General features: G+C 36.9%; 1 protein-coding gene across 1 annotated transcript in view; it reads right to left on the bottom strand.

Annotated features, from left to right (window-relative positions):
• Positions 1-873: 873 nt before the first annotated feature.
• BRMS1L (breast cancer metastasis-suppressor 1-like) overlaps positions 874-25972 on the bottom strand; it is a 25471-nt gene continuing 372 nt past the window's right edge. The window contains exons 2-10 of the mRNA XM_010583662.1: positions 18882-18972; positions 15700-15827; positions 12273-12352; positions 9500-9596; positions 8989-9072; positions 6737-6801; positions 5232-5271; positions 4226-4352; positions 874-2499 (exon numbers count right to left, since the gene is read on the bottom strand). Of these exons, the coding sequence (XP_010581964.1) occupies positions 2376-2499; positions 4226-4352; positions 5232-5271; positions 6737-6801; positions 8989-9072; positions 9500-9596; positions 12273-12352; positions 15700-15827; positions 18882-18972 (836 nt within the window). The 3' untranslated portion in view covers positions 874-2375. The remainder of the gene's footprint in view (positions 2500-4225; positions 4353-5231; positions 5272-6736; positions 6802-8988; positions 9073-9499; positions 9597-12272; positions 12353-15699; positions 15828-18881; positions 18973-25972) is intronic.

Here is a 25972-nt window from a genome sequence, read left to right as displayed (position 1 = left end):
TTGAAAAGCTTTACTGTAGCAGTATAAAAGATAAAACAGATGGGCAACAGGCTAAAAACTTCTGTACTTCAAAGGACTGAAATCTGTTGAAGACACCTCTTACATTTTATGATGGAACAAGCAACGCATTAACTGTTCAAATATTAAAGAGTTATATAGCATGTACCAAACATAATTTGTCTAGGCATGAAACAACTAACCAATTATAAAAAAAGACCAACCTCATACCTTTCCAATCATATACACAGAAGTAATTACATGTAAAATGGAAAGCCATAGCTCGGTTTCTTGGACTTCTAGTAATGGAACAGGTAGATCCCAGCTGTTCGATCATTAACACATACTGCTGTGCTTATTACCTGTCACGTTGATTTGAATGATGTTTATTCTGAATAAAGAAGCCACACTCACCAAGTATCAGTCCAAACTGCAGGGCCGTACAAAGCAAAGTTCTGCACCCAAGGAGATCAGATCAGAAACAGCTTTAGAAATAATCAATTGCAGCTAGAGGGGTTCAGAACAGGGGAGAGGAAAGAGGAAAAGGGTGAATTATAGAAACAGTTTAGGGTCCCCAGCATGCCCTAAATACAAATGATTTCAAGCACGTCAATAGCTAAGAGGTTCTTAACAGTGCTTACACTGGATTTATAAACAGCACAGAATAGTGCTTCCATAAAATATTAAAGAAAAAAATTGTAAAAACAAACAAAATATATACATACAAACTCTCAAAATTCAGAAGAAAGTGCAAGTCAAAGGTCTTAAAAAAGATTTAGGCCTTCTGAATACTTAGATAGATTTCTCTTTAGCATTCGGTATATCAGCAATTCCAACAAGACCAGAAATCCAAAGAGCAAAACAATATAAAAGATGTCCACTACCACAGATCATTTATTTATATACTAAGTTAAAAAATACGAATATTTTATTACAAAAAGTTTATCAAACAACTGTATACATACAGTTCATATTGTTAAAAGCCAACATGTCAATTGATACTTTTATGTACATTTGATTAATAATGTCATACAATTGTAGAAAAGCGTCACTCAGAAGAAACTGATTTGGCATTTGGAAAGTAGTTACCACCCTGCACTAGAAGAGACAATTAATACAGGAATAAGACATTTATATGTTACAATAAAAATACTTATTTGCTGTGATCTTTTAAAGCAAATGGATGCTTTCTTTCTCTAAGAAGAATCATTGTAAGTGGAGATTAAAGTGCACATAACCAACGCATTAATAATTCTTCAGCAATCCCATCTATCATTCTAGATGTTCCAAGCACATCACAGTAACATCAAGGATTTAGGACTTTTCTCCGTGGCTTAAACAGTAAGATTTAAGAGAAATTCAGCTTTCTAAGCTGGATGAAATAATTCTGGTGTACAAGAAGTACAAGAAGTAGGGTACCGAAATTTGGAAAATAGTGTTTGGTGAAAAAGTCAGTGTAAATTTTCCCAGATATACGATTCCTGGGAAAATATTTTCTCTTTGAAAAAAAGATTCATAGTATTTCATACAACTGTGCACCAAACAAGCGGAGCATGCAACAGTATTTACATAACCATCCCCGCAGTCATTCTTTCTGGGCTACGTATAACACAGTTTGGAGCAACACTGTCTACTTTATGCATAAATTTTGCTGGCAGTCTGGGGAAAGAAGAAAAATCTACTTTATGCATAAATTTTGCTGGCAATCTGGGGAACAAGAAAAAAAAAAAATCACCAACAATTTGTTTACTCTAGAATAGGGTCCTAAACTAGAAAAGTGCTCCTCAAAAACCATAGCTCAAAATATTGGCTTTGTCTCATTACAAGCAATATAATAAACCTTACAAAATATAACACAGTCAGTACTAGCAGAGCTGTCAAGGGCAATAATTTTAATAAATCGGTCCACTTTGGATAAAAGAATGCTTATGCCTGTTACAATCTATTCAAAAGCAACAGCTGAACAGCCTAAATTTACATCCACAAAAGAAGCATGACATGCTCACTGAAAATGAAGTGAGTTGCTGGTAACTATGGTTATCATTTTTATCACACCAACTTGTCACCAATGGAAAAAATATCCCCATCCCCCCCCGCCCCATTTTACAAATACCAGAAGTTCTGAGCCATTATACTTGAAGAGCATACTTCATATCTTAGGCACTGGACCCAATTTAGAGGTAAAATGTCTGTCAACTTGATTTAACATCCTCAGGTTTCTGAAGGCCATCCATATGACGTTTACATACAGCACTACAAATACACATCAGATACTGCTGTAAATTTATAAGGAATACAAAACACTATTAAATACAACTTTCACCCCATGGCACATCAAGCATGGCAATACCACTTCTTTCATATCTGGTTAGCAACAGTCAGTTGTGGTTATGCTTTATTGAATATTTTCCTTTCTGTAGTTGAGAAATATACAGCTTGGACTTGCTTCCATCCGGTCTTTTAAACCAAACTTCATCATGGTTGATTGTTGTAATTATGGCACTACAGAAAATGAGGGAAGAAAGGTCAGGGGAAGAAAAACAACAAGAATTTAGAAACCTCATAAGCTAATAAATAACCTCAAAACTGCAGCTATATTTCTATACAGTAAATGAAAATATGCATTAGTTGTAAATGCTAGGCCCAAAAGATACTGGCTCCATTGTAAGGATAGTTTTAACAGAATTCTTTGGTAACTGCATGTGTGCCTAGTGAAGGTATTGAATTTTTCAGCCATCTATCTATTTTCTTCTCCTATGAGAAAACCCTCAACATGTACAAATATTTTAATTGTTTAAAAGAACAGTCACCCATAGAAAACACAATAACAGACTACCCATGATAAAAAACAGATCTGTTGGAAAACATACCCAGAAATTACTTCGAATACAAAGTATTTAGAAAAAAGTTAAACAGATTCAAGCCCAAGATTTAAAGCAGAAAAAGTATTCAACTGTTAGTCATTATACCAAGACCATAGGAAATAAAGTCAAAGTCTGATTTACTGAATCACTCTTACATGAACCCTGCTTTTATGCTCCTTGTGGTAAACCTTAACACAAATAGTGAAAACAACGCCCTCCCCATACCCCCTAGGAAAAAAAAATTCAAGTAGAACTGATGACAAAAAAAGGCTCAAAACCAGAGATTAAAACAGTTAATGGAAGAAAGATCTATCACATACTGACTGTGACAAAACTCCCTCCAGGGAACTCTTCAGCCTTAAAAGTTGCTGAAATCTTGAAAAGCTGCGAAGTTCAACTGTATGCTTGCCCTGTTAAGCATCAGCTTTTGGCTTTTGTCAGACACTGGATACCAAGATCTTTTTTTGGCCCGGTATAATTGCTATGTTCCGTTAAACTAATTCAGTTTTTTTTAAATTTCAGAAAGAATATATAGTTTACTAAAATACGTTCCTGTGTCAGCCCTGAATAAACACCAAATTCTGTTCCCCTTCACCATACACAGGGAAGAAAAGAAATAGCCAGTTTTCCGGTAAACTACTGCTATATCAAGTTAAAGTTAGTTTTCCCGGGTAGCTGTGCATATTCAATCAACACTGCACTTAGACTGATTTGCCCCATTCAGTAAGAGTAAGATATAAATTTAATTTTAAATATTGTTTTAAATATACCCATCTTTTAGAATTTACAAATATTATCCTTGCAGAGAAAATACGTTTAGATACCTTAAACATTCAACCAAATTTGCACTGTAATATTTAGACCTTTCTCAAGTAGAACCTTTGTTACGAAAAGGAAATACTGTAAAGAAAGTTCCAACTCTTTTCTTTCAGAGCATTAATCAACTGAAAACAAAGCTCATCTTTAATGGTATAAAGCATTTTTCCATAATAAAGTATTTCTGGATGGGCCAACAGATCAAAATCTCAAAGCAAAAAAAATCCCAAGATACTACCAAAAAACCAAACAAACAAAAAACAAAAACCAACTTACTCAAAGGCTATTCAGAAACTAGTAAGAGCTTAAATTGTTAGTGAGATCCTAACTTGACAAAACACCTCATTACCTTCAGTGAAGTCCAACCTTTACTAGCCTCTCTCAGAACTCCAGCACTCAGCCTTCTTTGATAATGCCTGTCTCCCAAGGTGAACTACACATGTTCCTGAAGTGGTAGTATTTCTAAATAAGCCTTATTCTTCAATGCCATCATCCTATCTAATGCTTAACATGAATGTACAGAGCTGCATAAACTGAGTTATCTTTACCTTGTAGGACATTCATCTTTCTTATCAATGCATATCGTCTGTCCACGTCCATACCACTCTCCATCGTAATAGAGTCTTCCTTCTTCAGATCTAGCACTATGTAGATGCTTTTCTATTTTGACAGGTGCTAAAATGATCAATAAAATCATTTAACATTGACTTGGCAGAAGTCAGTTAGATGTTTAAATACACTTTCATCCAGTTATTTACATAGAATACACACTTTTTTCCATTATCAAAAGTAACCTCTCTCTTAATAATTTCAAGAATGCAAGAAAATTGGAAGCAAGATACCTTTTTATTTCCAGTCAGATAAATTAAAAGTTATATTTCCATTTGCTGATAGAAGCTATCTTCCCCACAACCTTCATATCTGTGATACGAATTTTCACAAATCAACTAATGCAATATAGAGAAGACTTCAAATGGCAGAACCTGAAACCTCTTCATCAGCTCATTACCACAACATGCAGGTAGCAATACATTGCTAAAGAAATACACCACCTGCTTGCCTCTGCTCCCTTTTCCTCTTTACTCACCACCGCCAAGTATTTGATTTTACCTAGCATTAATGTGCTTCTCACCTCAGTGCCAAGTATCAATTACCATTCCCTTCCCATAGCTCTACTTTTTCAGGGTTGTTGCTTGCAGTGAATGTGAGCATTGTTTAGAATGCACACCTAAGGTCCAGATGCTCTCAGTTTCCTGCCTCATCTTATGTAAACACCGGCATAGCTTCCTAATATTAATTGATGTAACCACTTTTTAGAAGTTTAAGGTTTTGTTGACACATGAAATCTAGAAAATTATCAACACAATCATCAGCAATCGAGCTACAAGTATCAGCACCTGAGAGAGGGTAAAGATAAAAGCCACATCTTCCAGCTACCTCACCCCACCCTCCATCACTATACCAGGGATAAAATAAATATGATCTGCCTAGATGGGGTTTGCATCATTGCACACAGCAAGTTCTGTCTTGTGAAGCCAGACAATGTTTACTTACGTTCTGGCTTTACTCTGTGTGGCCCCAGTGTAGCCATTGCCTTGAAACACAAAAGAAAATGAAGTTAGTCAGCAAGCATAGTCTTTTTTCCTTAACTGCTGGATTTAATTGTGAAGTTATGTGCAGTGTAGCTCAGGATACTTGTTTTCACATGCAAATATCACAATCAGAACAAATCTAAAATAAAAGTGTATTCAACAGTGACTTGGTAACCAAATAAAACAGCATTTTGAGGGTGGAAAAAATCACCTTCTTTAGTAAGTTTTGACTTCAAGTAACTCAGGAGGTTTTCTAAATTAAACCCTCAAACGTGCTGTTACGTAATTCCATCAAGAAAATACAAAATTACATTAACTCATTCTGAAAAACAAAATGCTATATGAACAACCTACTCTTTTGATTTATATGTTATAAGCTCACAAATTTTCTCTCAAGCAAACTCTAGATTACACATAGTATTAAGGTAGGTTTAAAAAAAACTCTAAGAGTTTTTTGGGGTTGGTTGGTTGCTTGCTTGCTTTTTGGTTTTTTTTAAATTATTTCCAGAAAAGGCAAAATCCCCAATAGATTCTGGGTTTGTTGCTATTGCTTAAAATCATGTTACACTACAGGAAAGAAATTGAGGGAAAGCTATTTTGTGTCTGTTCCTCTGACCTGATAGGAAGAGAAAAGTCAGACAAGTTTTCACATAGACATCACATTTTACTCCTTGTTTAGGAAATACTTACAAGTATAAAAGCAGGATGGAAACTGACTCAAAGCCATTTCCCACCAAGTGTCTGAATTCACCTCAGTAGTTTGCTATTCCATAAGCTGGGAAGCACTAGGGTACTAGCAGAAATTTTCTGACTGCAGGTGGAAGGCAAGGGTAGCGTTTCATTACAGCAAGTTACTTCAATGATATGACAAAAGGCACTCTGCACTTAAAAGCTGGATTTATTTTTTCAAATACATCAACTGGTCAAACAAATTTTTCTTCCTGAAAACCCTGATTGTCTTATAATCGGGGAAAAACCCAGCATTTGACTTTATACCAAAAAAAAAAAAAAAGTATAAGAGAGGTCAAAGCATAGAAATCTTCATAAAATAAACTATTTACTATGTGAAAACATACCATATGATATATATTTAAAAAATCTTAATTTAAAACAAAATCCTATCAAACTATTCTATCATAGTTTCTACCCAATTATGCTAGACTCTTGAGAAAGCAGACCCTCTTGACACAGGCTTTAGGCTCACTTTATCATGGAAAATGATGGACTACCCATTTTAGAGATAACCTCCTTCACCACTTCATTGGATTCCTCTGCATGATTTGGGTAGAATCAGAAAAGTATAAATAACATCACTTGAACTGGAATGATTAGCTGACTACTAAAGAAATAAAAATCTATTTAGAGTTTTGATCATGTAAGAAACATATTTACATATTTTTAAGATGCAAAAGGATTAGACAAGAACCCAAACCCCACAGCCACTGGCATTCAGTCCTTTCATCTTACCTTCCTTATTGTTGTCCAGTCTTCAAGTATATCAAGGTCTTGTAACATATAAACTATATAGGGGCGTGAAAAGTTAGGGAAAACTCTTTTAAACAGCAATAATAAAAATACTTTAATGTCTGTAGAAAGATATTAATAGCTCTGTTCTGCCCATCTTTCACAGAAAGAACACCTACATGAACTGAAAGCTCAGCAAAGATAAATGCATCTTTGAATTATGCAACCTAGAAGTACACTTTAAAAATTATTAAAAGGAGGTAAGTAATAGTATGTAGATATTCAGACTACTGGAGTTCAAGAGGAGGATAAGATAAACAATTGTGATACAACCATTCTATCCCATTCTGTTTGAAATACTACAGATTACAATTAAAATTCACTGCAATTTCAATATACCACTGCAAATCAGCATCTACACTAGTATCAGCTTTAATAAAATCATTATTTTTACAGTATTCTGCATGATATTTCTTTGACAGAAAAGTGTAGACAGCACCACATCTCTGAATATCAAATATTCAAAAACCAGGAAGTAGAAAGACAAAGCCTCTTCCTTGAACTATCAGCTGTAAAGTAAAAATTGTGTATTAGAACAATACGTGAACTTCAAAACAAAACTCCACATAGCACAGCTATTCCATTTCAACAGTCTTCAGTTTTTACTTTGTTTCTCCCCATTTCAACTCTGAAAAACAAGTTTAGAAAAAGGTGCTATGAATGTTTAAAAACTAAATGTCCTAAAATGGGATATGAGAGCTTTAAATTACATTCGATTTGAAATTTTAAGAATCTTTAGCCATTTTCAAATTTGTTTTCCTCTAAATAGCAAAGAATTACAAATCAAAAGCCATGTAAAATTTCTACATATTTGCTTTACACAGATGTGTACAAACTGACAAATTCACAACTATTTTAAAATCATAAGCAAAAAGAGCAAATTAATTTGCTTCACAACTGAAAGTATTTTCAGCCTTATGAATTGCCTGAAATTGCTGGGGTTTTAGACCTAATACAATATTAGTATTTTCTGTTTGGAATGTATTCTAAAATGTCAAGGTAGCTCATAATTCACAGAATCTGATGCTATTTATATGGACAACCTGAAGACAGGGATGACTGAGAGCTGTAGAAAATACACTTTCACACAACCTGGCACTGAAATTACTAAAAGGAGTTAAGAAACTAATGAAGCCAGTTGTACCTGCATTGTTAATACCACTTGGCTTTTAAGCACTAGTTAAAAAACATCTCTACTAAACTGAATTTATGACACATCCTAATGGAAAAAGAGTCATTATTAGGACAAATCAGCCATCTGGAGTGTGTTCCAGTAAAAACCATCCTGAAGAAGGGTGTCCCAATGATGACAGTTTTTTCAGAAACTTCTTCCTTCCCACCTTCTCCTAACGTTATAAAACCTTGTGGAAGTAGCTGAATTTTTTGCAGCAGCTTAGCAATAAAAAATGGCCTTTATAACGTATCATGTCAATACTTAGAAGCTGGTCTCTTTTAGGTAGTCTGCATGATTCTGGCAACTTCTAAGCCGTCACATCTCTATCCTATAAAAATCTTAGACTGGGGGTAGGAGTAGAGAGAACACTCAGTTTGCAAAGGCACCTCCTTCTTTCTCTGGAGAAAGAGGATACCATCTCTTAGGTGTTATACCTTAAAAAGTTTCAGCTGCACAGCATGCTTGTCAATAGCTATGAAGAAGTCATCAATGCAAAATTCTTCAATACTATACTCGCTCTACAGGAACCCCAAACCCACAAACACCACCCCCTCCTCCCGCAACCATCTCAGTTCTTGGAATTTTAAACTTTTAATCAAAGAGGGTTCAAAAGTCTATGGAATTGTTAAGAAGTAATAAATTGAGGTCAAGATGTCCCAGTAGGAAAAGCAAAGCTGTACAGGAGAAGTTACACAAGTCAAGTTATACTTTGCAAACATAATGCCTAACTTTTATCTGCTTTTGCCTTAAAGCTGTATTTTTTAAAGAGTTAGAAAAAGCAACTTTTAGAAATATTCTCTATATGAAACTAGTAGTTAGATAAGAGAATCTTAATTTCAATTTTCATAATGGGATGTGTCAACATGGTTTCTCTAATCTGAATTAGAATAACATCGGCCATGCAAAAATCAATTTTGAGAATGCATTATCACTCCAACTTTTATTAATGACATATTTAATAAGACTAGCTATAAAACAGTAAACACTACTAGAAAGAACAATGATTTCAGTAAAAGGATATCTGATACAACAACAGGTTTCTTCTTATCTGGACTAAATGGATCCTTCCTTTTCTTCCTGGACTGTAGCTCATCATTCCACAATTCTGAAAAGACATAATAAGAATATGCTACGAATCAGAAACATTTACATGTTTAGCTCTTTTTACAGCAGAAAACATTGTCCAAAAATGAAAAATAACACACTTTCTGGTGAGATGCTGTTTCTGAACAGAATGAAGGTGTTACATGATTATGTAGTCATATATTAATACCCTCAAAACACACAAGTGATGCTGAGAATTACTGGAGCAAAGTTCGTTCTAAGCTTAAATTCAACCCCCCACCCAAAGTCTACAGCTGAATAGCATTCTACTGGATAACCTGAAACTCACTAGACATGTATGTCTACAGTCAACTAATCAGTAGCTACCAGAAGATTAAAAAAAAAGATTAAAAAAAACCCCAAAACCCAACAAAAAAAGCAACACCAAACAAACAAAAAGCACCCAACAACTTTGAATTTCCATCCACCTGAGGTAATGTCAATGCTATGCCTGTCTTCTTCAAGTCTTCTAATCTTCTCTTCTAGTTCACTTTGTACAGTATCATACAACAGAAGCTTTTCACTCTAAAAAGGCAAGAAATTACACATTTTTACATTACTAAGTTCTATCATCTAAATATACATGACAACAATTTAAAGCCTCAGTGGAAGGAAGGTAAGAGTACCTTTAGGTGAAAATTTTTCAGAAGCCATAAAGCATATGACATTTCCCCCATCCACTTTCTTAGCATGAGATCCTAACTCCTTAAAGACAGCACGCTCACTTGGCATAAGTGTAAATATAGTTATCAAATATCAGTACCAAGAATAACTAAGTATATAAAAGCATGCAGCTAGATCTCCAGAATAACTGTTTGTATTTTGACACAAATACAGTATTTTCCTTTTGGATAGCAAAGATTTATTCACAGTGAATAACAAAAGTAGTGACCTCTATGCCATCTTTCATTACAAATCAGAAAAACTAATGTTTTAATGGAAAGCTTTTTATTAAGCTGCCTCCAATATTAATAAGCCTGCAGTCATTTATAGAGAATTATCATCTATTACCACAGTAATTGTCTCTTTTCATAGATCTGAAAAATACCTTCCCACAGAAAAATTTATGGAGCATATAAAATAATCTAGATAGCTGTGAAAACAAAATTGTCTACCTTAAAGCTGTGAGAAACACTTTTTCTAAAGCAGTGCTTTAGAAAAGTTAGCCAGTTCATCCTATTAAAAGGCAATTTCTGATCCAAATAGATTAACATAATGCCTTCAATGTTCGACATTTCATTACCACTTTTTATGTACAAACAAAACCACACTCTGACATGAACTTGCTACAGCATTTTGTGCAGTCTACACTTTCTTCCATCTCTAAGTGTTTCAGAACGAGAAAATCAACTTTGTAGTAAACCGCTCTCATTATAGTCCACCACATAGGACTGATACCAAAATTACATAGTGTCTATATAGATCAGTTACCCTTTTAAAGGCAGCATCAAAAACCACTAACCTCTCTAAACCAGTAACTTGGAATTAAGCTGAGTTCCAGCCTCAAGGAAATAAATTTACTGTTCTTTCATAAGCTTGCACATTTCCCAAAACACAAATAGGAAATACAGCTGATTATTACATTTTAAAGTTAATTTTCATTGAGCAACTTCTTTAACAACTCTGGAAAACAGAGGGCTTGGACTTACTCACTGAAAAAACAGCTTAAGCAGCACAAGTCACTGCGTCTAGCTATTTGCTACCATGTCTCTGCCAGAAGCTGCAGTCCCTAGAGCCAAGTCAGCAGATGTCTGTATCTCAACTGCTCCTGCCCATAGCATAGCATACTAACAGAAACTTACCTTTACCAATGTTTGAACTAGTATGCTGGAGTGAAGCAAAACAGTTGAGGAACAAAGAACCCTGTTCTACTAAATGGCTGTCATGTTTACCATTCCCTTCAAGTTACAAAGTATTTAAATTCCAAAGACCTCCTTTCATATATTTTTCAACCCCTAATTGTAAAAAAATTTCCCAGTAGAATTGAAAAGATGGAAGCCTTTTACATATACCTGAAATGTCAAATGAGTGTTATCTGTTCTGAGACCATTTTAAAGTTAAATAGTGTTTCTGTTTAGACATCTGTTTTGCTTCAAGCACTTGGTGACAAATAAGGTGTGAAAAGCTGTTACAGGCATCAGAGGCATTCTTGCTGAATGGTTATATTCCAGTGGAACAGTGATTCTACAAGCAGCACTGCTGACTTTAAAGAGCTTTTCCCCCAGGAGACCCTTATTGGATGGTGAATATTTGAATTCTGAAGGTTTCACAGTAGAAACATAATAGTAAAACAAGGGACAAGGACCACCTTAAAGAGAAATAATATATAGCCAAAGCAAATCATTCAATCATGGATGAGAAACCCTGCAAGTTCTACAGGATTCTGTACAACCTCAGGAATATTCACAGGAGCAAAGACAGTCAGTAATGAGTGGTCCTTCATTACACCTTGTTCTTTCCCAAGGCATCAAGAAAATGGCAATTTTTTTAGAAGTCCACATGCATATTCTTGCTTTACTGGTATAATAGGAGCCACAGACTTCAGGAATGTAGTGAACTACTCAGAAGAAAACACCTTTAAGCAACTGTAATGGGGGCTGAGGAGTACTATGATGCAAACCTCAGGATATAAGCAGCTATGTTACAGCATTGGACATACATGTACTTGAGCATTTGTATTATGGTATCTAGTAGTTAGACACATAATCAGGAATGTTTATGTTCAAGGAGAGAAATATATTCTTCCTGTAACTGCTCTTGAAATGACAACTCTATCACTGGCTGTCCAAGCCATCTTAAAAAGACATTATTATTACTATTATTGTTGTTGTTGTTAACATGTAAGGTGCTTTGTGCTAAAATTATGTCAGATATTTTATTTACTGTCCTTTGTAATCTTTTTATAACAAAGGTAAAAAAAGTCATGTGGGAATGAGAATAAGGTAAAAAAAATCATGTAGGAATAAGAACCTGATAATGAAAAATAAGAAAACTTAGCTACACTTAAATGTAAAGCCAAACTAATATAAAGCTAATTTTTATATACTTTGAATAACCTCTTACGTGAGCTTAAATATCACAAGGCAATTGCATTCAAATAGCAAATAATAGCAATAATAAAAACATGCACTGCACTTGGAAACCATGACACACAGTAAAGTTAGATGAGATTAGCTATCGATGTAAAATAGCTGGCACAACCTCACAGTGCTGTCGAGAGGCTTGAATTTCACATTCATACTTGTTCTTCACAGATTCCAGACAAAGCTCTCTATAGATTCCTGTAATCAGACAAATTACAGCAATATTACTTTCCTTAGTATATCTGATTTCAGAATTCTCCTTTAAGACTGCCTGGAAGTCCCAAAACACTTACATACTGGAAAGTACAGATATATTATATTGGGCATGTACAGCGGTTGGCTGCTTTACAGAGTAAAAATAAGAACAAGTAATCTCTTAATTCTGAAGAGTTGAGGAAAAAATAAATGCTATTTTAACTTTTTCCCCTATCAGTCAACAAATTACACCAGCAGTCAGGCTAACTTTACAAAATAGGTCTGTTTCATATTTCTGATCAAATTGTCCTGGATATCCTCAGTTTTCAAAACCATGAAGTACTAATAGCCTCTTCTGTTTTCTAATTAGAATTGTAAATAATGTTTTAGGGTTTTTAAATAGCTAGAAAACTGAATGAAAGAATAAGCTTTTACAAATTAATATTTGGAATAAGGCTTACTTTATAATGCATGACCTTAATAAATCACCTCAACTAACAAGACTGTTCCATTCTTAGAAATAGCTACCTTGTGATACAAAAGATACTGCTTCTGAGTATTAGAAGCATTTCTTATGCCTTTCTGAAAACGTGTCTACTAAACAGACAGCTGAAAAAATCTGAAAGGTATCTGAAACGTAGTATGTGGCAAGTACAGATAGAACTTGATTTAATATATTCAATGAATTCAACACAAAATACTTAAATTGTTCCAGTTTATCATCTTGAGGAGTTAAGTTTGCACACACACTGGTGCTGCCTAGCAACTGAAGAACTCCCCAAAACAACTTCCCTTAGAATTCAGTTGACTATAAATTAATACAGTACAAGAGGAACAATACTGCCACTGGCAATTCCTCTGAAAAACAAATCACAAAATATTATGTCAATCATCTTTCTGCTGTGAAGTCACTTTTGATCTAGAATTCAGAATGTTCTTCTTACATCAGTATGTTAAGCTGGCGCCTTTTTTTTTTTTTTTGGTAATATTTATGGCTGGCTGGCATATCTAGGTCTACCAATTTATAATCACTGCTTATTTGCCTGAAATTGAGCAGTACCGGTATGACTAATTCTGGAAGAAACAGTTGTATTCCTGACTTGCTGAAATAGTCAAGATCCAAATTTTGTGTGAATAGTGCTCAGTGCCTTAGAAAGCAGAGGAACACAAGCTCCTTTTCTACCCCAGATGCAATTATATCCATAGTTTAGCCAAACATAGTTTAGCTCTTTCTTTTTTCACCCCTTCCTCCCCTCTCTCAGGTAGAAGTAGGTCCTTAGGGGTTACCTGCTGGAGCTCAAGCCCTGCTACTACTCACTTCTGTCAAGGCTCTCAAACAGTAAGAGCAAATAAGCCTGTTCTGCAGTTTCTTGCTGTCGTGGTTTAACCCCAGCCGGCAATTAAGCACCACATAGCCACTCACTCACTCCCCCCGCAGTGGAATGAGGGAGAGAATTGAAAGGGGGGAGGGGGGGGGGGAACAACAAAAAAAAACCAGTAAAACTCGTGGGTTGAGATAAGAACAGTTTAATAAGACAGAAAAGGAAGGGGAAATAATAATGATAATAAAAAATAATAATAATAATAGAATATACAAAACAAGTGATGCACAATACAATTGCTCACCACCTGCTGACCAATGCCCAGCCAATCCCCGAGCTGCTGTGTCCCCCAGCCAACTTCCCCAGTTTATATACTGGGCATGATGTCATATGGTATGGAACATCCCTTTGGCTTGTTTGGGTCAGCTGTCCTTGCTGTGTCCCCTCCCAGCTTCTTGTGCACTCCCAGCCTCTGCTGGCAGGTCACTATGAGAAGCTGAAAAGTCCTTGACTTATTATAAACGTGCTTAGCAACAACTAAAACATCAGTGTGTTATCAACATTATTCTCATCCTAAATCCAAAACACAGCACTATACCAGCCACTAGGAAGAAAATTAACTTTATTCTGGCCAAAACCAGGATACTTGCTTTCTCTGGAATAATTTTATCAAATCTCATTCAGTTGAGGAAAAAAGGAAAAATTAAAAAAAACCCTCAACTTCAAGGAAACTTTTTAATTTTCACCCTGGGCTCTTTTTACATTGGAACATGGATCTTCAATGCTGCTGAAGACAAATCGGGAGAGCCTGTAATATTCTGCCTATCCATACCCACCTACATGAAAGCACTTACAGCCAGCCACATTTAAAACTGAAAATCAGAAGCCTGGATTAAGGTTGCTTTTATATCAAACCTTCTGCAAATTCATCTGCAAACCTTCTGTGAAACCCAAGTGGGCTACTTAGCACTAGTCAAGTAAATTTGAGTTAAGATCTTAAACCACAGAAATTCTGGTTCACCAGCTGAGGAAAAGCTTTATGGAGAAGACCAGGAGGGAGTGAAATGCAACAGACCAAAAGATTTCAAATTCTCTTCGTAGCCTGAAGTCAAAAGTACCAATGATGATATATTGAGTAGCACTGAAGTAGCACTAGTATTACAAAAAGTATAAGCAGGCTTGCGATTTTCCAGTTTGCCTGCACCATGCTTCTGCTGAATTTCTTAGAAAAGACATTAGCATAGCTTCTCTGGCTGGAGAGATCATGACTATCTGCCTTTTGGCTCTCTGACAGCCTGTGTTAGGTAACCCCTAAACACCTGAATTACTCCTAAATGAGTTGAGCTATAACATGAAAAGAACTTACAATAGGGAAGTACAGAACTTTGTCTACCTGTAATACCACCACTCCATATGACTGTATGGTTGTATTCCAGAAGAAGATAAAAGTTCTTGTCTGCTTCTTCCATGAGCATAAAACCCTATCTAAGCATTAGTTTTAATAATTAAAATGCAGCTTAGATGGTAAAGCTGCTAAGGACAAGAGTTGTCCTCCTTCCCCAGATGAAACTGGAGGATGGGAGCAGAGGAGTAGAAGAAACACAGACTAGAAGAGCAGAAAAAACATGATCATCTAAGATGATCTGGCAAGAACTTCATGACATAGCACCTACATATCTCTTCATTTCAACACTGACCAGTGCGCAGACTTGATCCCAAATCTTCTAATAAAAATTGTTACTGTTTTTAATTCAGTAATTTTGTGCTTACTACACACAGACAGACACCCATTAAATGAAATATTAAAAAGCCATATTTTTAGTGTCATGTTATTGGGCAACTTGTGCAAAGAGGTAAGCAACCTATTCATTTTTACTTGAAAAATATTTTACATTTAAAACTATGCCACAGTATTTCTAACTTTAAAACACTCTCCTTCAACAATTCTAAAGCAAAAAAAAAGACTGACCTTAAAATGCATAGCAAGTTTATACTGTTGAAACAGCAATACTCATTTTACATGCCTACCTGCCACCTTGGTTCGGATTTGCATATTTTCTTGTAAAGCTGCCAATGGTTCTAAATATTCAGGTGCTTTTCCAGCTATGACCTCTTGTAGTTTTGCATCCACTTGGCTTAATCTTTCTTTGTAAAGTCTTAAAATAATAGAAATAAAAAAATATGTATTTTATTTAAAAGCAAACACAAGTTAGAATATTTGTAAAAGAACTATTATTCTGCATCTCTCTGTTAATGTTATGGAACACACACTGAAGCAAAGTTAAGATTTGTTACCATTTGAGTTTTCCAATACATATTTTCTTTTTGAACAATATTCCTCATGTCTACCAACCGTTTCTGAAAAACACATGCAGACAATCAGAAGTGTAAAAAGTAGAGATAAAGTGAAATGTATCTCCATGTCTAAGGAAGAAGAAAAAAAATCGCAGAGCTGTTAATAGGATTGAGACAGAGTAGGAGGTGAATCAACATGGAAGAGGACAGGAAAGGGTGCTACAATACATAATAACAATATGGTTACATCATGGGAGAGAAAGACATTTTGTGGATAAAACACCCATTCACTTTTGTGTTCACATATCTGCTCCCACTCTACCATAAACCAAGGAAAAAGAGACGCAGGCTCATTTAATCTCCTGTGAAAATCCACATACTGCATACTATCACAAATATCAAGGGATGATTTGTAATTGACATCTTCCATTCCTACCAAAAGGAAGCGTATTTAAAATATTTTTACCTAGAATTCATTCCTTCTGTAAAAGCTGGTATTTACTGGCAGACAATGAAGAAATCTGCTTGCATTTTGAAGAATTTAATGTAATATCAATTACAAGTATTTAAATCACAATAAAGCTCCACTCTTTGTAACTGATAACTTAAATATAGTGTTCAATGGTAGAATCATCAATATAAATAGTTCTTCCTGTTCTCATTTTTTACCTTGCACCCCACAATCAAAAGCTGTAGAATTAAGGCAAATGTACAAACCCTGTTGTATGTACTAAGAACACATCAGATGTTATCTGTTTACACAGATATATCTTTGTTATATGGGTTTATACATATATAACAGATGTCTTTGGGACAGGGACGCTGCTTTTTTACTTGTTGAAAGTGTGTAGGTTAAGTAATGAATAGACAGCAGAAAGTTCATATATACTGATACATCAAGACCTCCTTGAGAAATACTTCCCGTTCATCTGCCACCAGCCCGCTCATCATTTTACTTTGATGACAACTCCATAGTTCAAGCACGTACACCTACCTAGCAATAGTCAGTGATCACTCCCCTCACTCTTACCCGCAAACTGTTAAGAGTATGATACACGCAGTCTGTCCTGCAGTCAACTGACATAGCCTGCAGCTGATCGAAACCCAATTTGCTGGGCTCAATCCTTGATGAGCATGCTATGCACACAATGGTTAACACACCACTACAGCAGAATTATTTATCTAGAATATAAGCACAGGTGCACAGCACACGTGACTGGGTGGGTCACTAGCATTTGATTACACAGCACCAAGTTCCAGCTCCATCAGAGCAAGCACTTAGGGACTGGGTGCTGCCAGCACTTGGTACCACGCAGCAGTTGACGGACTAAAACTGTTCATCCAGTACTTTCAAACAGTGATTTGCCTAAAATGGGTAACTGCTATCAACCACTGTAAACCCTACTTATCTCATTGCATCCAGTTTCCCTGAAAAGGAAGAGGAGGCAGACGCAATCACTTCATCATCTCTGCTATTGGTTGTGACTAAACATCCCATTGTTTATGCATCTTTTTCTTCTTTCCCAACTTTATCACCCCCCTACTCACTCATCCTTCTTCCATCATTCTAACGCTTCTCCCAGTATTCCCACCATCACAGTTATTCCACCCCTACAAACATCCCAATCTCTCAACTAACCAGTGCCTACGCAGTGCCTTCCTCCTCATATAACACAGCCTTACCACCTCCCAAACACCATTCACAATCCCTAAATCCACCAAAATACTTGCTTCCTTCCTCCCAAGACCACCCTCCTTCATATTCACTCCTTAACGGTTTGTTTCCACAAACTGTTTTCAGTCATCCAAGCTGTCCAACAGATGGAAGAGTAGGACTGAACTCAAAAGCTGGCAGTTTTCCAAATGCCAAACCTGTTGGTACCGACTGGCTCCAATACTCATCAGTTGGCTCTATCTCCCAGGTTGCGCCATGCTCAGCCCAAAGAACAACAGCAGGACAAACAGTCTTCTCTATACACTGCAGCAAGAAATTACTTGTTGGGCAATTCTTTCCAGACCCTATTAGATAGAACTCACAGCATCCTGTTCGGCAAAGCAAATTGTCTCAGTTCTGCAGTAGAAAGAACTATCTCACAATATAAACACGCATCTGAACTGTAATGACACCTGACTAGATTTTCAATTAAAATACATGCCCAAGAATAGACAAGGTCTCCTCAAAGTTTCACTTGTCAGGTACCTGATCAAGTTAGTTGACAGATTACCACCTATTTAAATTGGAACAGATGCATCTAGCTTGTCTGGGCATGTGAAAAAAAGCCAACTTAAAATACATACAAAAGACTGGCTCTAATACAAATGAGATTCACTTCTGAGTAACTGTGGCTATTAATTTTCTTTTCTACTTACTAGCTCTTTACTACTGATATGCATATTATGGCAAACTACAGAGAGCTAACAGTATTTTCATTTTTTTTAGTATTGGCAACTGTTTTGCAGTAACCACAAGAAACTTTCGTTGGTACCAACTATAAAAGCTGCTGTGATACCCTGCAAAAAAACCCTAATTTCTTACTTAGCAAAGACAGTGCTTGAGTCTGTCCCACATATATAAAAGGATGAGAAAGATCTTCAATAACTAAATAAATAAATCCACAAATTTCCCTAAAATCACAATTCCTTGGTTCTGCTAAGGATTTTGATGCAATAGACCCACACTAGCCCTTCACTGCAACAACACTTCAAAACCTTTCTTATAGCAAAACAGAGAATAAATAAATAAATAAATAAAGGTATTCTGGAGCAACTGCCTGCAAATACTTTCAGAACTCCCAGTCCTTATTCTTCTCCAAAAGTAGCATCCACGTATATGACAGACAAGAAACACCAGCTGCACACAATATTCTCACAGAATGGATCCTCAAATGAGGCACTTAAAACATTAAAATACTTACTGATCTTTAAGGTCTGTAAATTGCTTTTCAAGATTGGACATTTCATCTAAACACTCCATTCTTCTTCTTTCACAGTCCTCATCATCCATTTCTAAGAATAAACAAAAAGGTAATTTATTTTGAGCAATGTAATGTATAACCAAATAAACTGGATATTTTGTTTCTAATTAATTTGAAGCAAGCCTGAATTTTAGCCATTATATTACAGCAGAATATGAGAAATCATTTGCCATATAAACTACAAAGTAAGAAACTTAGATCTAATTCTAGAAGAAATGCAATTTTTCTTCCTCAAAAAAAGAAACAACATCACTGTAAGAGTTCAAGTGGTTAAATTTCATGACTGATAAGACACAGTGTACCTCAGAATGTGTGAAACAGAGAAACTAAACACTGGATACCACAGGAGACAAAAGGCACCATTAAGCATGAAGAGTTATTAGCCACCACTGAAAATTTAAGTTTATCCTGAGTTAGTATGAGCAAAAGTAATCCCTGCAAAGCAAGCACAGTTCAATGTTACATTTGTCATATAAAATAATGTGCATCAAAAAAAAAGAAGTAACACTTCATTTTGAAAACAGGTTTCATCCTGTTCAATTTGGAGAGTTCTCTGAAGCTGAAATATTAATGTAGAAATATCTGTTCATCTTAATGACTGCATTTCTAATGAAACACTTCTTAACCTGCAAAGTCTAGAATTTTGCAGAAACTCAATTTTATATGCTTTAATTTAATTACTCTTGCTGCATAAAACTCTTTCCACAGTTTTTGTTTCAATTTATATTCCTGATTTTTTTTCTTAATTTACCTAGTGCACATAACTGTAAAGTATAATAAATACCCACTTTTTGGCCAAAAGTTTTACCACTTGCCATAGAGAAATCTGATGTTACTAAACATCACTTGTTACCTCCACTGCCTTTTCTTAAGAGTAGGAAACAGAAAAACTATGCTATAAAATTCTTGACTCTCTCCCACCTTTCCCAGAAGAAAAAGGCAGCTTTGTTAAGCCATATTCAGAAGCTAGAGATGTCCTGAAACTGCTTTATAGCAGCAGTATCTCCAGGAATTAGCTCTCTACAGTTATGGTACAACTGACCAACTACCAGCCAGTAGAAGACATGCAAAAGAAGGGATGGCCACGCAGTCAGGAACTGGCGCTGAACTGGTACAAAGAAGCCAAGTGTTTGAGAAGCGGCTGTCCTAAGGAGGCCATATCCATCTAAGCAGTTACTCTGTCAAGAAAAATCCTAACTCCTGACAGAAAGGCAAAGTAGGATCCTGAACCAAGCAGAGACAGCCTGAACTCACTCTTCTAGACCATAAACAATCCTCAGCCTTTTGCTTCTTCCTCACTCGCATTTTTCCAACAGACACAGTTAACTGCTCTATGCCGTCTCCTACACAAAGTACAGAAAGGAGCACACAAGTCTTCATCCTTACTGTTGCAAGAATATGGCAATCTGCAAAGGCGATGAGGTGAAAGGAGTAGCTTCAGGGCCAGCACAGCTACTTTGGCGGATCTGATTAACTCAGATCTTCCACTCAGACTTCTCAACTTATGAAGTTTTCTGCACATGGCTTCTTCCTGAAATTATTACAAGCTTTTAAGACTAAAAACTACATTAGCCCTCTCTGCCTGGATATGAAAACTAGCAGGCAGTGGAGCAGTATTAATCTGTATTACAACGGTACCTACGAGTCCAAATCAGAGACCTACTGCAGTTTGTCATGCTACAGTTAGTACAAGCAAAAAAGAGTATGTAGAAAGTTTTAAAACACGATACAACCTGAAGTATTCAAAAGCAGAATGAGAAAATTTAAAGACAGAACTTCAAAAAAATACACTGAATGCTTAGCACACTGGGGAGGGTGGGGGAAAAGAGTATCAGGCCATTAAGAGATACTATTTTATTTTAAAATACTGTTCTCAAAAGTAAGGCAGATCCTGAATCCCAGAATAAGGCTGAAAATCAGATTAAAGAGCAAAGTTTTATTTGGCTGTCCGACGTAATACTCAAGCCAAAATTGATTAGGCAACTTTCAACTTGGCCAGATTTAAGGAATGTGGCAGTCAAATTACTTGAAGAGTTGTCTAAAGCATTTATGTGCTATAAAAATAAAGCTTCTTTAAAATTTGAAGGCACCTCCCTGTGAAGCCAGACAGGAACAAACACTGGCATACTGATAGCTCTCCCACTTCATTCCCAAACTCAAATACATGTTTCAGATGTGTTCAGCTACGCTTTTGGTTCTAAGCATGTCTTAGTAAGGAATTAACTCAGAAGCTTTTCCTTAAATTAACATGTATTTTATTGTTTGTGTAAATTTAGGGACTACAAATCAAAGAAAACAGATTAGAACTGTAACCTTGGCTGAGGATCAGTGCAACACCCACTGTTGGAGGGGAAGGGGACTGCATCTTAAATTTTAAACTTACGTTGCAAGGAAACTATAATGCGTTGGTATTGGAGGCCAGAGCTGACTCTCTTGTAGATACTGAAATAACACATAGCTCTCTCCAATCTCCCCTCAGCTATGTATACACTCAAAAGTCTTTGACCTTCTGCCTAGAAGTCTACATTCTACCCATCATGCATACTGAATGGCAATTCACATGCTAAGTCACTCTTCAATTGTTTTACCTTTATTCTGCCTCCAGTAAGATTCATAAAAGAATGAAGATTTTCAGAGTCCTGAAATATCTTTAATTCCCCAGTTATGGAACTTCTTCCCCGTGGCCTTAAACAACATACAGATTGGGGAATATGCAGTACTGAAAAAGTAAGAGGTTTTAGGATCAGATCTCATGGCTTTCCAGTCGAAAATTTACATCACTGGAGGTAGAAGAGTCCTCATTTCATATTAAAACACTTGCTAATAGGCTCATCCTGTCTCAACACTTCAGATTTCCCATAAAGTTTTGTAATGCACAAAGTATTTAGGGTATTTTTAAACACTTCCAAAATCACAGTCATTCTTTTCCTACTGTATTCAAGCAGTCCAACTCAGTAACTAGGGCAGCCCAGTTTAAAGACAAAAAACCACAGAGTACTTAAAACGTAACAGTGCCTAAAATAGCTTTTTTTAATAAGCTGTGGGCTATATAAAGCTCTCTAAAAAATGGCCAAATTCTCATCTGGGATGGTGAGCATAACCTGTGGCTTTTTTATTCATCTCCAATATGCTATCCTATATCCTGGTCAATAAAAAACCCAATACTAAATACAAAGCAGCAAGAGAAATTGGACAGAAACAGTGCCAGCTCTGAAGGGCAAGTTATGCTTCTTCTAATTGCACTTTCCGTATTCTCAGGCACCTACTGGGAAAAAAAAAAAAAAGAAGGCTGAATGCAAGTAAAGCAAATGACAAATTTAACAAAAAATATCCTTTCCTTCAAAATCTTCTTTTTTTATTATTACTATTTTTAATTAAGACTTATTTCTTGTGGTGCTAATCATCTTATGTCTGTAGGAGCAATATGCTTCCATGGAGTACATTCATATTTGTCAAGACACTGAGACAAGCATGTAATTTCCTGTAATCATCTCTTTTTAAGTGCTCCCTTAAAAGCACTTCCTCTGTGGAATGCAATAGAAATTATCTGGAGAGCTTCTTGTATTGTTTTTAAGAAACATTCACAGACTACATTCACTTAAAACACAATTCCCCCTTCCTCCCCCCTAATCCCAGAAGAAACCAAGACAAGGGCAAGACAACACAATTGCTTGCCTTCAAGAACAATCAACCAAAGTGTCTTTGACACTTCAAAGTTTTCTTTAAAAATATCAATTAGTACAACTACAAATGGGAGAAAAGGCAAATTTTGAAAAAGAGCAAACTTCAAAGCTGGAACTAACAGAGACATTTCTCTCTTCACCAGTCAGGGAGTTGGAGGAGAGAAAGAGTTAAGTTTACATCTGTTATACCAAGCTCCCTTTCTCACACAGAAAATTACATTTTTTATTCTAGCTAATCTTTATGTCTAAAAAGATGAAGAAAGGGCATTCCCAGACGGCACCTAGCTACAATACAAACTGGAAGGGTAAGATGGGCTAAGTAAGCAGTGGTTATTGTTGCAGTGCTGCCCCTGGACCTCATTAAGGAATCCTTCACAACCCTGTGCCTCACCCACCTACTGCCCAATAAGCTTGTGTGTTCCTCCTTTGCACTCTCTCTGTTTTCCCCTGAAAGATGTAACAGAGTATATCTGTATATCAGAACTTCTTGAAAAGCCGCCTCCGTGAATTTCTTATCCAAAATACAGTATTCCCTTTTTAGTCCATGCACAATTCTGATAAAAAAATTGAAGCATGCTTTCATAAGTCACATCTGAAAGGAACAGAGCAGGTTGCTGTGCAAACAAGGACATAATCAGATATGCTCTTCCAACTTAAAACATGATTACCTCCAGCTGCTTGCCCTGGTACCCTCACTCAAGTTCACTTTTTTTCCATCTTAACCATCAGCATACACAGATGCTGCCTAGTTTAGGTTTCATCAAAACAACACAAGACAGTTTAAGCACATTTTTCTGGCCTTATTTTTCAATGGAATCACTTTGAGAGAACAAGGGTAAGGAAACACTGATCAGCCTTACTCAGCAGCAGATCTGTAATTCTTATCAATATACTCTCCAACTACAACAGGCCAACTGTTTATAAAAGCTGTGCACACATTCAAGTTTCAGTACAGCATAGCTTTGAAGCCAGTCCCGTGACCGGTCCAGCTTATCAGGCACTGGGTCAGTTTGCAGCAGTTTTGGTGAACACAAACCTAGTTATTTTCTTATCGAGTTAAACCCAAAGCTTCATTCCACATACTTGTCAAATGTATTCCAAAATCTACGGTGAACAAAAGGGTTTGAAACAATGACTTGTCCTTCAGGCAGCTTCCAACCAAACATATTCAATTCAGGCTACATAATCTGAAATAAACCCTAACTACTTTGGAGATGTAGGGGCCTCAGCACTACCTACTCTATTCTAGAATAAGAGCTACTTATTCTCTATTCTTGTTTTGCTAAATCAGTCGCTAATACAGACAAAAATAAAATCACTATGTTTATAACAATTTTGCTGACTCTTTCAAGCCCATACCTGGATGTGGTCCACAGTTCACTGATTGAAGAGATCTCCTGTGTAGCATTGCATTAGACAAGAGAAGCAAGATCTTCCCTCAGATGAGGGAACAGCCCAGAAGTAAAGAACTCCCTGCTCCAGGAGACTTCTTGTCTAAACCTGTACAAATCATTAGTCCCAAATTCACAACAATGTGTAGGTGTCCAGTTAACTGATTTAAGTTGGAAGTGTTCACATATTCTCACAAAGTTGCAATTTATGACTTCTGCTGCTATTGAACTGCAGTTATCTAGCCACTGGTTTACACAGTCCCCAGTGCCTCCCATTTACATATCAGATTCTTCACTGAGATGTTTTCACTAGCTACTTCTTTAATGGGTTGTTCTTCTGACAGCTTAGCATACAAAGGCCCATCAAGCATCGAAGGCAGTGCAAGAAAGGGGACAGGAAAGCACAGCGTACCAGGAACAGTGGGTAAGGACTAGAGGCAGAACAGTGGCAGCCAGCAATCCTATCCAGGTGGACAGCCACGGACCAGCAGCCTAACTTGTAAAATGGGGTTCAATCAGCAATACTTGCCAGCTCAAAGGCATGGGGGACAAGAAGGGGAAAAAGGAAAAAAAATAAACTAAAACACAGGAAGCTCTTTATAAACCATGGGCAGATTACCTGGATTTATGGATTAACCAAGGCCTTTACTGGGGGATCAACTCTGGTGCAGACTTAGTATTAACTCAGATCAGGGTCTAAGGGAGTGACTATACTCTCTCCCAGTATGGCAGCCACACTTTCCCAGCACCACTAGAGTCTTCACTCTACTTTTGCAGAGTCAGCTTGACTGTCTCTGTACCACACCTGTGGGGCTCCAGCAACTTGCTAGCCCATGCACAGCCCAGACAAGGGCAAGCTCCACGAGCCCACGTAGAACCACCATAGGAGGGCTTTCCCCAAACTGCATCAGTCAGTGTGAATATAAAAGCCATAGGATTTAACATTCAAGATCTCCCAGATCTTTTAACAACAAAAATGAAGAATTAACTGTACATTGAGGACTTTAACACACAGAGATAAAGCAATAAGAAGCCAACATATGTAAAAATATAATTTGACAGCTGCCTAATTTGTCAAGTTCATGGCATTCCAAACCTTCCACTGTGCCAAGCCCAGCACTTGTGCCACAAGTCAATGTGCTAGTACAGGCATGGGACAGGATCCCAGCAGACCACTTTAAATCACTTAAGATGCCAGAAACACACATCAGGACCACAACTAGCACTGAACACAGCTACTGTTTTTTCAGCTAGCCCTTCTAGTGACAAAGATCCTGCTTATGGAGCTTACTTACTTACGGGCCCCAGTGATTCCAGAGCAGCAATGTACGAATCTGATGATCGGTACGTTTGCCAGTAAGTGACCATTTTATAATTTATCCCTTGTAATTACAAGTGAAGTTTGAGCAGATAATAACCTTCTTCTAACACAGTGGAAATTGAGTATTGAAAAAGTAATCCTTTAAAGCTGGTTTCACCTACTAATATCATTCAAAATCTACAGTCCAGAGGAAGCTATGAAAAAAGGAAGGGACCTTCAACCTTCTGCTCTGGCAGAGGTTGAAATGCTTTGCAAAGGAGGCCAATGGTTCTGACAGGGCTTCCAATACCCCCTCAAAGACAGGCCTCAAAACATCTAACTGAAACTCACGATTTTGCATATGAGGAAATACGTTCGTGTATACGTATGCACACACATGTATGCCCGTATTTCGTGTGCATGCATGCGCACGTATGTATGTACGTATGTATGCCAAGCCTTTAAGCGCAGACCTTAGCGAGCACCCCCCCGCCCTGCAGGCCATGCACTCAAGCCCAGCAGGGCACAAACCACAACCCACGGAGCGGAGCGGCCCGGCCAGCCAAGCCCGGGTGCCAGCCGGCTCCGGAGCCGGCGGCTCGGGCCGAAGCGGGGTTTCTGTGCCCATGCGCCCCGCCACGTCCCTCCCCGCCGGCC

Source organism: Haliaeetus leucocephalus, unplaced genomic scaffold (assembly GCF_000737465.1).
Source record: "Haliaeetus leucocephalus isolate CR32 unplaced genomic scaffold, Haliaeetus_leucocephalus-4.0 Scaffold932, whole genome shotgun sequence".
NCBI lineage: Eukaryota > Metazoa > Chordata > Aves > Accipitriformes > Accipitridae > Haliaeetus > Haliaeetus leucocephalus.
Note: the sequence above shows the minus strand (reverse complement) of the source record. Positions and strands in the feature narration are given on the sequence as shown.